Source organism: Cephus cinctus, unplaced genomic scaffold (assembly GCF_000341935.2).
Source record: "Cephus cinctus unplaced genomic scaffold, Ccin1 Ccin1_scaffold0331, whole genome shotgun sequence".
Taxonomy (NCBI): domain Eukaryota; kingdom Metazoa; phylum Arthropoda; class Insecta; order Hymenoptera; family Cephidae; genus Cephus; species Cephus cinctus.
Genome location: NW_014333028.1, coordinates 495,644 through 510,952, shown reverse-complemented (window position 1 = coordinate 510,952; position 15,309 = coordinate 495,644). Strand labels below are relative to the sequence as shown.

General features: G+C 35.4%; 1 protein-coding gene across 22 annotated transcripts in view; it reads left to right on the top strand.

Moving 5' to 3' along the window:
* Positions 1-15,309, top strand: part of LOC107266991 (protein pellino) — an 80,657-nt gene that overhangs the window by 25,410 nt on the left and 39,938 nt on the right. For 13 of the 22 annotated variants that reach the window (XR_001537528.2, XR_001537527.2, XR_003059480.1 and 10 more), the window contains 11 exons: positions 598-672; positions 803-877; positions 3,828-3,905; positions 5,719-5,793; positions 10,054-10,119; positions 11,430-11,498; positions 12,905-12,979; positions 13,217-13,427; positions 14,087-14,350; positions 14,783-14,993; positions 15,076-15,304. Coding sequence is in view for 18 of the 22 variants with exons in the window: in XM_025084206.1 (XP_024939974.1) it covers positions 598-672; positions 803-877; positions 3,828-3,905; positions 5,719-5,793; positions 10,054-10,119; positions 11,430-11,498; positions 12,905-12,979; positions 13,217-13,427; positions 14,087-14,350; positions 14,783-14,993; positions 15,076-15,304 (1,428 nt within the window). In the remaining 4 variants the exon portion in view is untranslated. Of the gene's footprint in view, positions 1-597; positions 673-802; positions 878-1,252; positions 1,417-3,614; positions 3,757-3,827; positions 3,906-4,203; positions 4,506-5,718; positions 5,794-7,433; positions 7,611-10,053; positions 10,120-11,429; positions 11,499-12,904; positions 12,980-13,216; positions 13,428-14,086; positions 14,351-14,782; positions 14,994-15,075; positions 15,305-15,309 lie in introns of those variants that run through there. The other 9 variants (XM_025084222.1, XM_025084215.1, XM_025084214.1 and 6 more) reach the window with 9 other exon arrangements.

The window sequence follows — 15,309 nt, the reverse complement described above, 5'->3', positions numbered from 1 at the left end:
CCCCGCCTTTATCTTAGATTTGTACCAACATCCGATGTTCAAATTTTCGAGCGAGGCCTCGTCAATGATTGTATACACAGAGCCAACCTAGACTAACCTAACCTGACCTGACCTAAATGGTACATGGATGTCAGGCTAAGTTAATGAAATTTACATGATATTTTAGGCATTTGTTTGCCGAGCAAATGCCGCGTGTCGAATTTCCCTTAAAATAAATTCTCTCCAAGTTTGTCGACTGGCACAGGGAAAGAGTTATCTGAGACGGCGTGCAATTTTCATTTGTTATTCGCTATGCGGAATATCATACGGAATTTGTAATCCTCTGGGTACACCGGGAAGTACTTGTTAACATTTAAGGTCCTGTTCTTGATCCTTGCCGTATTATTTAACAGCATCCTACAATTGTAACGTGGCTGTAGATACCATTGGCTGTTTATAGAACTTTCCGTTGGAGCCAGCCAATGACAATCGTACTGAACTTTTTGGTTCGTGAACTTTTTTTTGTTCGTTTGGATCATCAACTCGATTTACTTATCGATTCTGAATTTTTTTTTTAATGCGTGATTATTAATTGATTCGTATGATTGTTTGTTTCAGAACGATAGCCGAAGCTGGTATTAAGATTATTGAAAGGGGCAGTTTAAATTCGTACTCAAAGACACTCAGAGATTTGTAAGTATCAAAAAGAGGAATAATTTGAATTCAAAAATTATTTAAAGATTTTTGATTTTTTTTTTTTTTTCTAATGGAAACTCGATATATTTGCTCGCACGGTTTTAATGATTTTTCTACTCACTTTCAGGAATCTGATTAATGTCCCAAATCTTCGTACGCTCGAGTCCGGAGTTTTTCGAAATACCATTAAATTACGCTCGATGTAAGTACGTTTTGACTTTTTTTTTTTGTTTGTACTTAATTTTCTTATACACGTACATCGCTAGCATTCTTTTTTTTTTTGTATGTTGTATTATAAGCTGTGACGCTTGTTTTAATGTCACGATTGTATACTGGTAGAATGTCTATGGAAGAATTGGCACGAAGCAAACTATTTGATAAATTTCGAAAAAAGCCTCAAGTTCGTGTAAGTGCATCAACCATTATTTTCGCAATGTCCGTCAAGCTGTCGCCAACGTGTTAAAACTTATTTTTCAACTTACAGAGCAGACGCTGCAAACAGATACTTAGACGAAGTTCAGTATTATTAAAGTTCCTCAGGCACACAGCATTTTTTTTTACCCAGACTATCCTATAATATTTCCGGAGCATGCAAAATTTTTTGAAAACTCGTTTATCAGCAGTGCGTCGACAGATGAAAAGCATATATGCCATACGAGCTTCTAATAAAATTGGCCAAAAATTTTATTAAGAAATAAAAAATCACGAGTCCAAAAAATGACCCTCTAATCAAGAAACAAGGTAAATTCATTTCTTTTAAAAGAATTTTGATTACAGTCGGACGAGCTATTCGCGACTAATTAGTTGAAACTATTCAGTAAGTAATGAGAACCCCTGGACCTCTCACAAGTAAAATCTTCATTGTTCGTAGTTGAATCGCTTTTCAAACTTGTTTATCGCAAGCCCTGCTCTCTTATTACGAACAAAAAAAAAGTATATCAAAAAGATGAACCGTTAAGTAAATCAAATTGCAAGTAGAATTTTGAAAATATTTTTTACATCGATCTTTGATTTAAAAAAAAAAAACTAAAAAATATAGCTTCTGATTTGTCACCTTTTCTTTTTTTTTTTTTTTTTTTAAGTCAATTGATTATTCTTCCTCGCTTCGAAATATAAATTGAGTCGACCTTTGAACCCTCTTGCGATTAAAATGATTTACCTAGGGATAAAAAGAAATCCTAAAAATATATTTCAGCCCTAGGACGTACCAGATGTTACGTATTAAATTAAAACTAGATGGGAACTGTCATCGATGCGAATATATCGATTCCTTTCGATATATCGATCGATCAAGTCGATTGGATATATTCGTTTACCACGCGTAACAGTTTCATACCTTTGATATGGGGAACAGTTGTCTATACGGTTTTGATAAAAGTCCCTCGATTGGCCATAACATTGAGAGATCAATAACTATTGGATATTGGCGTCATCAATATCCGATGCCTCTATGCGTATACCAAAATCGTCCCATTCACAAAGAATTGATAAACGCTTCTTTTTTTTTTTTTTTTGAGAAAAAAAGGAACCAATAAATCATTGACATTACCATACGAGTAATTAATTTTTAATCTTTGTCACAGAAAATTTATAGCAGAAGCTATGAAAAAAAAAAAAAGATAAAACTTAATCGATTATGGTCCAATAGGTCTCCCGTCAAATGATTAATCGAAATAACATAATCCGGAATCGATCGAACAATCGATTGAGGTGATCGATTTTTTTAAAATAACCACGCTGTCATTTATTCCCTGCGATTTCTCAGTGCTTACGGACGTCTGACGTAATACGCGCTCAAGTCGACGTCGTGAATAAAGTTCATGAGTCTTGAGCAGAAAATTTTCAAAAAAAATCTGCCACTCATCAAAAAAAGTTTTCCTGAATTCAGTTTCGCAGCATCCATAATATTACCGTTATTCCGTCATATCCAGTATTTCGCTATTCAAAAGACGTCCCGTGCCTAACGTTTGGCGTTCCATTGAAATTGCGAAAAAAAGAAAACCCAGCAAATAACCCAATAAGCATAAATTCCGTAAAAGCAATATATTATTATATCGGAGAAGGAAAAAAAAAATCATGTCCCTATATGGTAAAAAAAAGTATCACCTCCCCTGATCAACAATCGACGTCAGCAACGTCTTTCGTCTCATGTTTTTTTTTTTTTTTTTCGTATTTTTCTTATACTATATCTCCCTCGCTCGCAAATTCAAGAAATCCATTTTTCCCCCTTTCATCCTTCAGTCCGGTACAGTCAGTGCTGCAATCATCTCTGCATTCATCCTTTAAAAAGCAATGGGCTTCATCTCCAAGCTCCAAGGAGAGGCACGCTTACTTTACGCGAAAGTAAAAAAAAAAAATGTACGAAAAAAAAAATTATGCACGGCAATATCGAATCCACTCGTTGGAACTCGACTCAATATATTCTACATACATACGTATGAGTCTTATGTAGGACATGAGTTTATGAAGATTTTTTTTTTTCTTTTTTTTCCATACCCTTTGTTGCCTCTACCGGAGAAAAGGAGCAACGAGTGGCAGGCGAAATGCAAAACAGTTTTTTTTTTTTACACGTCATACATATTCGAATTTTGTTACGTTACCTCATTGTAATCGTGATAAGGAGCGCCGAGAAGATTATTGGCGGATTTGTTGTTCGGAGTTACGTAACCGGAAAGTGACGTAATAATGGCTCGTAAAATTTTCCCCGTTATATAATAATTTGCATACATTGCAACGACCCCTCGGTTCAATTTTCTAAGTATCTCTTTGTGTGGTTTAATAATGATAATAATGACGCTCGTTACTCCCGGGGGATGCCGATGCGAGCGCTTGTTGCAATGATAGATTTTTCGAAAAATAAATCTGAGATAAAAAAAAATTGCAATAGCCGGATTCATTATCTTTTATCGAATTACGGCATAGGAGCTTGATCCGAACGATTCGCGGTGGTCTGATAATTTGATTTTCGTCAGCGGGGGAGAAAATGGTAGGCCACGTCGCAATGTCACTTTACATTTAAATACTTTCATTATTCGTGTATTCAGGTTAGAATGTATTTGTACGTAGAAGCAACTTGCAAAGGTAATTTTGTGGTTATCTAGGCTTTGAGATTTTTTTTTGTTCAAATTGGTTTTATCCACTTTTTTTTCCAGATACATCTACAGGGCACCTAACCTAACTTACATCGAGGACGACGTCTTTAACGTTTACTTACCACAGCTGCGTATACTGTAAGTAAACGGGAATGAAAGATCATGAAAATTGTTTTTAGTGGATTAGTCGGTCCTGATGAAACAACCTGTATAAATGATGACAGTCGAAGGTGGATTGATGGCATTAGTCTGTTCCTTGAAATTCATCGGTTATTTTTCTACCGCGGTATTGCGTAATAACGTAAAGCCAGGCAGGAGTGGAAAACTGATGATAAAGTAGAAAATTTTTATTTTATTATGTTTATGTTATTTATTTGATTGACGAAATACAGAGTATAATTGTGTGACAGAGTATAATTTTTTTTCTTTATTTTAGTGCTTTTTTCGAACTGTAATTGAAGTCGTTATCTTCAGCCCGGACACAAACCACAGGATATTGCCCTGCTGAAGTGTGCCTGCCGACGGCATAGCTAAATGAATTAATTTTGCTGACCACGACGTTGAGAATTGCGTCGTAACTTACAAGTCAACTGTCACGTGACGGAATACAGTGAAGATTTATTACGTCACACGGCGTAAACAGCATAAACAAAAGCGGTTCAATTGGTACTGAGATTACTTATGAAAACTGTCGTCGACAAGTGCGACCAGCAGAGTGTCGGTTGGTGACAATTGAAGGTCAGGACTATACTGTACTGTGGCGTTACAGTTGTATACTTAGATATTCAATTCACGGTCGCAGGATTAACGAGCTTAACGCGATTGATGCAGGATCCCTTACGTTCATGTTTGCACAATATTACAGTACAGTCTAGCCAACCCTTAAGACAAGACGTGACTACGTCGTTAATCAACTCTTTACTCGAAGATTAAGGAAGATCCAAAGTTTGGCGTATATTTTCCAACTCCAATACAAAGAAGGCATTACGATCGCGGTACTAGGGTTAATCAAATCAATCCTGTTGATGCGAGGAATGTATAATTGGGTTGTGGCATCAGGATTACTTTCAGGAGACTGTTTTACTTTATATCTCATAAGTAGATGGTCCCATAGAGATATAGATGAAAAGAATTGTATTTAGCGTTTATATAAGCGCGATTTTCCTTGCTGCCGGAGCGTATATACTTATACGCTTAGTTGGCATTCAGATATAATAGAAAAACAAAATGATGGTGATGGAGGCGTATTTTTTGTATTCTTCCGTATGATGCAAATTGGTTAATGTACTTTGATTCAAATTTTTACATTAATTTTGAACACGGATGGAATCGAGCGCGGACGGCTCCTTTAAGTGAACTACTATTGGCCAAAATCGATATTTCTATTGATACTGGCAATCCTTAGGCGAAGCGTTCAGTAATACCTTTCAAGATATTCCATAGAATTGAAGAAATCGATGAACTTCGGGAACGAAGGATCTTGTCACAGAACGTTGATGAATTACAGACAGATGTAATATTGGTATTCCACATATAAGTCACAGGAGTAGTGGCGATGCGTAATCAAAGGGGAATTGTAAATTCAATATTAAGGTTAATAAGGACAAGATGATTTTCGTTGAATAACTAAATCAGAGCCACAATGTCATTATTGTTATAGGTAGATTCAGTTGGCACATTAAGTGAAGGATTGTTGCTCTGAATTTAAAGAGTATACGGTGACTGTTATAAACAAACTGAGTGGTAACTTTATGGTGAGGAGGAAGTGATTTACCGTAAGAAGAAAAAGTAAAGTAATTTCTTGTTTCGGTTGGATATTGCCACTGGTTCTTAAGTTATATTTCAAATCCACTCTCTTGGGCTTACGTAATATCCCAGTAGAATAAAGTAGAATGTGTAACGTCACTAATATATCTATGTAAGTTTGTTTTGTGATTCCCTTTGTTCGCAGGAGAATAATGGGTACTGGTTTGCTGGCTGTGCCCTATCTTGGCAGTCTGCGTACAGACAACATATTGCATGTGGTGTGAGTATAAAAAGTTATAGAAAAAAGTAATTCAACATATGCTGCTGCGAATGGTAGGACCTTGAAATTTTGTAAATTTATATAAAATAAGTTTATATGATATTCTTTGTAGGAATGAAGTCTTTGGTTTTTCAGAATACTATGGTGGTACTATGAACATCTTTTTTGTGCTGATCAATATATACTTTATTTATAATTAATACTTAGGGAAACTGATCACCCATTGATAAAACTTACATGTCATAGTAAAATTTATGATATTCCCATAAGTTTACATTCCCTAGAAAATTGCTCAAACTTATTGAATATGTCTCTTTTGTCTTTTATAGATAGTTTGAAGATTTTACGTCAATCATAACCTCAAACTAAATCGCTTTTATTCGGTGTGATAACACTCTCGAATATACATACCATAATTTGTAGTATAATCAGTGCAATACATCGTAATGAGCATCCATTAGAGAGGCGAACATTTTCCGAGTTTACTCGCAGTTTATTGACTTTCAGGGGAAAGTGCAAACTCGGCTTTTACACCAGAGTTAACTCTCTGTGGGGACTTTGGAATAGTGGCCTTTTACATACTGATATATGGAGAGGAAAAAAGCCGAAGTAACCGTTACAGGACATTTTCATTTAAATTTTAATCGCTGCGAAGATTATTTGAAAGTTTCTTTCTTTTTTGGTTTTGACATTACTTTTCTTTTTAGGGCTCATTGTTACGATGGATTTCAATTAATAAAAGGACGCTGCTACCATTACTTCCTGCAAGCAGTACCGCGTACCGGAGACTCAAGAGATAAAATACGCGAGGGAATCATAAATTGGATTATATTCCCCCTTTCTTTTTTATCTGAATATTTTAACACAACCTTACTTTTCTCGTTCCCGTCCTATTACTAACAATTCGGTTGAATTTTGAGTAATTTTCAAAATTCTCAGTCAGTAGTACAAGCATGGTTGTGTCCGATTCAGGAGGCACAACGATGGGTGCAGGAAATTAGCCCCCTATAATTCGAAAATTCCGGTTCTACTTGTTGTTCTGGCTTGTTCTAAGTTTGTTCTATAATGTTCCAGAAAAACAAGTTTCTCAACTGAAATTTGTAGCGATGAGGCGAAAGAAAAACCACTTTTTTATTGGAACCCCCCACTTATGGAAAATCAAACTTTTTTTGTTGTTCCAGATTGTTCTAGTTGTTCTAAATATTGTTCCAGAATATTAATACTAATTAATATTAATACCGCTAAGTAAAGAATACTCGAATGGGATCAAAAAAACGTTTTATGCATAGCAAGTAGATATAGGACCATTTCGAACGATTTCCAGGTTGTTCCAGCTTGTTCTAGATTGTTCTAGGTTTTTCTAGGTTGCTCCAAGTTGTTCTCGGTCTATCGATGATTGTTCTAGAATTGTATAACGATCGGGTAGTCGCAAGTCGGATAAAAGTAGGAAGAAACGATTTTATATGTATAACACGTTTTTTTGATCCCATTCGAGTATTCTTTACTTAGCGGTATTAATATTAATTAGTATTAATATTCTGGAACAATATTTAGAACAACTAGAAGAATCTTGAACAACAACAAAAAAAGTTTGATTTTCCATAAGTGGGGGGGGGGGTCCGATAAAAGTGTTTTTTTTCCCCTCACCGCTACAAATTTCAATCGAGAAACTTGTTTTTCTGGAACATTGTACAACAGACTTAGAGCAGCTCAGAACAAACAACGGAACCGGAATTGTCAAAAGCACTTTTAATTGTGAGATTAAGTTGACGTAAATTCTCCGTGAATCGATATCGAGGACTATGTATTTCCATAGAGTAAGTTTAAACGACTATGAATAATTGAATATGAAATTGCATCCTTCTCGCGTCATCCCGACAATCACTTTTATCATGTGACAATTTTAAGCAGCCAAGGAACGCGTTTCACGATTAATTACGTGCAGTGGGTTTCATTGTCAGAAAAATTATCATGTCACGTTGGCAAGCTCGTTCCGCGACATAATTATTCCTAAGTAGACGTGGATTTTCTGTAACTCGTGTTCCACTATACGTATAATTGTATTTAGGTCAACTCCTATAATTTCTTTTAAAGTTCAAATCTTTGTCCCCCTCTGTACGTATAAATGAATTTCCAAGTACTGCATAAATGCACAGACTCTGTACACGTAGCCTGTGAAAGGCACTGCGTCGCGAAACCAGGACTCCGTTCGTTCTGCGAAAATGTCTTGTCTAACCTTTAAGTTTTTGCGCTTTGAAACGAATAAAAAATGACGAACCCTCCAAAATATATCAATACGATACAGAATATAGCGCCGCAACTGTCAGAGGGATAGAGATATGAAATATCAATTGTACTTGAAAAAAAAAATTTGTTTTATTGAGTCAAGAATTATTGATTTAAAGGAAAATGTAATATATATTGGCGCTCCTTGTTATTTTTATTTGGCGTATTGAGAAACGTTGTTCTTATTCAATCTATCGGATATATAATTTAATTACATTTTTTTTGTAAAAAATTCAAATATCACTCACGAGGCTTCTAACGTAATGCAGCGGTGGATCGATATTTGAATTTTGCGGGAACGAGAGCGTATATTGTGTATAACGGTTACGTTTTTGCGAAAATCTTATTTCTTGGTACGATGCTTATGCGTTTAGGCGCGTTTATATTTTTTACTTATTTATTTATTTATAATTTCGATTCGTCGCCGTAATGTTAAAGTTTGTCGGATTAACTTTACGGGGCCACCCTTCTAATGCATGCACGAGCGATTCCCGTACTTCGTTAACGGAGCCATAAAGCAGCTTCATTTAATTTGGAAGGAGATATTGTAAAGTTTGAACTTCCCGCGAAAAGTCGTTGCCGTCGTTCAGTCCTATTGGCGCTGACTTTGTTTATCGAGCCGTTACAAATGAAATACCCCCATTGTTTATTGTACAAATTAAATAGTTAAGATAATTTTAATATCGTTATAGTTTTTCAAAATGATACTTACTTTTGAGATGTAATAATTTCCTTTTTATTTTAATACGATTATTTTTTATTACCAAGGACTTATAGGGGCTGTAATCTCGGCTTAGAACCTTCTTCATGTCGGGAAGACTGCAGCAGCCCTTAAAATAAATCTTAGTTTATGCGCGTATGCAAAATACTCGAATAAATAAGGAAAATGTATGTTTTATTTAAATTTTGCATATATTCTTTTTCTCTCGAATTTCGTTTTATTACACGATTGCAATTTTGAGACTGAAACCGTGTATCTTTAGTGATCATATAACATCGTTGTACAGGAATATGATTCAGTCTTAGGATATGAAATTTCAAAAAGACCCACGTTGATTAGTCAAAGCTAACCTTTACATTTTATTTTTGATAAATTTAACCAAACGGCGTTTAAGCGTTTAATTGATTTTCAGCAGAATATCGCCTGTTACGTTTGAACGTTGTTTACTTAAATTATTTTTTATCAATGAAAATTTGAAAAAACTATGTGATTATCATTTTTTTTTTCACGTGCCGAATGAGGTTTTTTAGTTAATGTAAAATGTAAAATTTTAATTGTATCCAAAAAGTCGCTCGCCCTAGTAATGACTATGAAGAACCGTGGATAAAACACGAGATATAAAGTCTGATAAGAATGTCTCCTCTAATTACAACAAGGTAGCCTCGAGCACCTTGGAAATTGTAACGACTGTACTTTTTATTCATAATTTATAATTAATAACTTATTCTTTATCTCAATCGTCCGTACGATCATAATCCTCATGATGCTTCTACAGTTATTTTTCGTATTTTCATAACGGTACTGAATGACTTTGAGAACACCGAAGAAACTTTCATCTGGCGCTGAAGAAATTTAATCGCCAAATTAATCCAACCTCTGCTGAATATTTTACAGCCTCCCGAGTGCAGCCGCGACATTCTCATTTCCCAATAGACAGAGTCTCATTGTAGTCTGGCAAATAATATAATATTGTACGTCTTTAATGACGTGGGATGTTGTGCTTTCTTTCTTTCAGCTTTCTTGTCCCTCTTGTTTCTTTTTCTCTTTTACCTTTATTATTTTCTTATGGATCCTTATCGTTCCTTGGGCGATAGAAGAAAATCCACCTGGCCTTGCTTCCAGTATTACGAGACACTTTGATATCGAATAGTCAATGTTGATAAATTTTTTTATTGAGTTCAAATGTTTTTATTATGGCTTTATTATTATTATTTTTTTTTTTCTAATATTTTGGCTTTTTTTTTGTATTCCAGCGATCTGGAAAACAACCTCATACAAAACATCGGCACTGCCTCAATAAAAGTGAAGGCTGAACAATTGTACGTATTTGAAAAATATTTCTCTTCTTTACCTCATCTATTATCATATGCATCAGCTGGATGCGGAATGAACAAGTAGGAATGAAATTTGCCGCGGCAGATACGAAATCAGCATGCATTGTGAAAGAGAATTTTTGTGAAACAGAAATTTGTGATATTTGCATTGCAATATTTTGTTTTGAAAAAAAAAAAGTAATTCAAAATTAAAATTTTTTTAACTTTTCAAAAAAATTGCATACCTCTCATTCGGTCTTTTTATGTATATTTCAAGCAAGAATTTAAGGATACCTGGTTTATTCACCAAAATTGAAAAAAATCGCTGTCTTTCAGTCATCTTCTCGCAAGAGGAAACCGGACGTCAGTGATCCAATATAAAATACCTCAAAATGCTTTTAACGTTAATGATTTTATGGTCGATAGTTAAAATCAACGCATCGTTCTATATATAGAAAAGACACTGAACGATACTGGCGTATAAGGCTTTCTCAATATTTTTCAATCAAACTAAAAGTCTTCCTATCACTTAAGGCTTCCCGATGACTTTTCAATTCACTATCCTGATTATACAATGATCATTGAGAGTGTATTCCCAAAGATGAGTAAAATTGACTAACAACGTTTAAAGTTCAATTCTATCTGATTAGATAATTTTTCGTAACAATTATCCAGTAAACTTTATTTGTTCACGAAATTACGAATATCAATTAAATTCACAGTGGTTATATATTTTTGAAAGGGGTTTGAGCACGTGGAAAAAATTTTTTTTTCACAATTACGTAAAAACGTACTTTCCACGTATTGTGTTTGAAGTTGCTTTTTTTTTTTACTTGCAATACGGTTTACGAGCAATATATAAGCGTATACCAGTCGGTAGATTTTATAAAAGTCATTATTTTTTAAAAACCCGTTTGACTCATCGCGTGATCCTTACCATGTCTTTTGAAGTAACCTAGAATAATATTTTCTATGAAAGAATTTTCAAAATGAAAAATAACGTAATGCGAACGAACGAACGAGTCATTTTACTTCTGAGTAATATATCCTAGCATTACGCAATATATGTCAGTTGATCTGAATGCAATAAATGTGAAAATATTTCTCAGCCTCTTTCGGGCGATTCAATTCGATACGAAAAATCCTATTACGCCAAGCGTCAGTCAGAGTTAGAATTTGTTTGGAACCGGAAAAAAAAAAAAAAAGAGAAATCGCAAAAGACATTGGATCCTTTTCCAATATCCTGTTCGCGATTGCAGTGTTCCGATCCCACGATATTTAATTCAAAAAAATACTTTTATTTTTTTTATTTCCAGTCTCGTCAACTACAACGAAATTTCCGTGGTCGACAGTATGGCGTTCAACGGTTCCGAAATTGCTAAGCTGTGAGTAAAAAGAAAAAAAAAGAAAGGAAATTTTTTTTTTTTTTTTTTTTTTTTTCATATCTATCGGAACTATGAAATATTTACTGTATATTTTTTTTGGTCTTTTTTTCTTTATTACCCAAAAAAAAAAAAAAAAAAAAAAATTTTTTTTTTTTTTTTTTTTTTTTTTCATATCTATCGGAACTATGAAATATTTACTGTATATTTTTTTTGGTCTTTTTTTCTTTATTACCCATCAGGCAAATCGAATTCGAATACTTTGCATTTTTTTTTCTCAATGATATTTTCTCGATTCTTATTCATGAGCGAAGGATTTTATTTAATGGTTTTATGATGTAACGCGGTCCGGATAATGTTTACTTATCTTTCGATTTTCTTTTTTTCCTTTTCTCTTCCTTTCCTTTCGTCATTCGTTCTTTATCGTTTCCATTACTGCGATAATACTCGCGGGTGTTATCGCACGCTCAGGATTTCAGTAACGACAGAGTATACGATCTATGTACACGTGATCTATATATCTGCGAGATCTCTACAAGAATCTTTTTGTTTGCTCCGGAAAACGATCGGAGACAGTTTGTTGGACTATTTTTCCTGTAACTCGAGATATCGCGACAAAGAGAAATGCAGTTGGCAAAGAAAAGAAAAATTTCCTATTGCTTTTCAGGTTAAGGTAGAATAACGTTATAAGGTTGACAAAAAATTTTTATTTTCAAAATATCTCAATCAGCTGCACCCGTTGGTTAAAAAGAAAAAAATTATTTTTTTCGTCCGGCTAGAAAGATATGAATCACTGAAGTTTGAAAAAAATTGAGGGGGATTTTTGCAAAAATTTACCCAGCTAACCTATTCGTCAAGATACATTTACCAAAAGCTCCGTAGCCGAGTGGTTTACTGTAAATCGTTGAAAATAGAAAAAAAAAAAAAGAAGATTTACGAGGTACGCGAAATTTCGGCCAATCGAAAGCGCCGTGTAAAATAACGAACGCGGTTGTAGATTTAACGACGAAAAAAAAAAAAAAAAAAAAAATAAATATTCAACTTGAACACGAGCATCGGACTTTCGTGTTGATAAGCGAACCCATTGAAAAATAATGTCACTTCGATATTACTTGAAAAGTTTGTAGGGCTTTTACGCGAAACTTTTATTTTCTTCGAGCTTTTGTAAACCCGACGAAAGTGACTCTCGCGGAAAAGCACAAAGCTCACGTTAACGGCTGTGTAATTAACACGTGATCTTGATTTAGCCGTGTCGTCTTTCCAATTAAATATCCCATCAGTTTCACGCATTAATTATACACCTGCCGCCTACCCGTTATTGGAGAATATTTTGTCGTCCCTATTTCTTTCATCTCGCTCCATAAACGCCCGATATACAATGCCCCGCTCAGTATTGGTATCCGTTACAGGAGCCTAAAGGGAAACGTGGCGCTGAGGAATATACATACCGACGCATTCGTCGGACTCAAAAGCCTACGAAATCTGTAAGTATACATAGCCAGTATAGAAAAGAGATATTAATTCGTGCTAGAGGAATTTAGTATTTACAGTATTATAGAAAAAATAATTTTATTCCTGACAAAATTTCTTTATTTTTTTTTTTTTTTAAATTTTTTTATTTTTTCATACACGTACATAATATATATCAGAGCGAAGCATCTTGGTTGCGATTTGAATTTCCTCTTTGAGCACGTGTCTGTTATGGGATATGTTTGTTTTAGGGACCTGTCAGAAACGTCTATTGTAGTCCTGCCGATAAAGGGTCTTCAAGATTTGGATACCCTGATCATGAAGGACACCAAGTCACTCAAGGTCTTTCCCTCCATTTACAATTTCGAGTACATCAAGGAGGCCCATTTAACCTATCCTTATCACTGCTGCGCCTTCAAGTTCCCTGCGAAACACGATCCCGCGGAGCATAGAAAGCACGAGGTGAGGAAACGGAAGTGGAAAGGATGCTGCGAACGAAGAAGATGAGACTCGAGGAATCGAAGTTATTCGTTATTAGTATATAAGGGCTGGGCAGGATAATAGATAATTTAGACTTAAGATAGCATACGGTATTACACGGATTGACTTGCAAGTCTGTCTTATGGTATTTCTGCTTTAAAGCTTTGTAAACGTAAGCCAGGAAATGGTCTCAGAGTGACATTCTCTGGGCTACTTTTTCATGTGTACTACGAGTCCAGTAAGTCTTGAATAATCATTGCTGTTCGCTATTGGCAAGATTGTATTGGCCAATAACGTTGCATCCTGTTAATAGTGAATCTATAAATAGAAAATCAAAGCCCAAGGCAATTCTTAAGTGAAATTCGATCGATTGGCAGTAACGTGACACGGGTGTCCGGGTAATTAAGATGTTGTGGAAATCGGAGAAAGAAATTTCAATCAGAAACAACGAACGATGAAAGTTTCTTATTCGACGGCGGTTCAATTAAATTGATTTATAGTGAATTGATAGTTTCGCCAGATAGACACGTTCCACGTACGTCGGTCGGATCTGGACAGGTTTTTTTTTCTGTAAATCAAAATATATGTATATATCTAGAAAAAAGCAAGAAAACAGTACAAAGTTCTTTTCCTTGTTTCAGGAATTTATCCTGCAAATTAATAAGTACTGTGCACCGAGGCGACGTCGACGTCGCGACGACTGGTGGCAGCTTTCGTTCAACAACTCGAACTCTTATTTGGACGAGGAGGGACACTTTCATGACATGGTCAAAAGCACCGACACCAAAATAAGCATCATGTGCGGAAACATCACCAGGGATTACAAGGATGTCAACTGCGAACCAATCCCCGACGCGTTTAATCCCTGCGAGGACTTGATGGGCAATTGGGCCCTTAGGATTGCGGTATTGCTGAACAGTCAACAGAGAATTAACATTTAATCAACGATCGGAGATTAGAGCCTCATTGATTTTCGTCGATCGCTGAATATCTCTTTGATTCGCTGAACCGAATGCATTTTTAATAGTCATCTTATTACAATCAAATCTTGAAATTCGTACAGCCGGCTACTCGCTGTTTAATAAAGAATTATCGATTATCAATTCGATCGTTTGTCAAGGTCGAACATCTTAATTATACATTCAAAGACACTTGTCGATCCTCTCAGGAAATTGTTAATGAGATTTTTCATACGACTTTATGCATTTCTCGTGTCTTCCGGCTTGTCGTTACTTAATTGTTAACTGATCAAGATCGTCCAAGCATGGAATTTCATGTGTTGGCTGATTGATTTTAATTAATCAACAGTGACTAATGGATACTTTGATTTATTTCAGGTCTGGCTAGTCGCCGTACTGGCAATCGTAGGAAATTTGGCTGTTCTTATCGTCCTCGTCTCTTCAAGATTTCGCATGACCGTACCGAAGTTTCTGATGTGCAACTTGGCATTGGCCGACTTGTGCATGGGCGTCTACTTGATATTAATTGCCAGTACGGATGCACGGAGTATCGGCGCATATTTCAATTATGCTATTGATTGGCAAAGTGGTAATGCTATTAAAGTTCTCTACGATATCCAGATTTAATAAGAATTATCGACAAGGAATAATTTTTTCTCAATTCCTGACAGGTCTTGGCTGTCAGGTCGCAGGATACCTGACTGTCTTCTCCTCGGAACTCAGTATCTTTACACTGACAGTGATAACCAGCGAAAGATGGTACACGATAACGTATGCCATTCACCTGAACCGTCGGCTAAAGTTAAAAACAGCCGCAAGAATAATGGCGGTCGGCTGGATCTACGCAAGCGCAATGGCAGCCTTACCGCTAATTGGTATATCCGGTTACGCAAAGACAAGGTTAA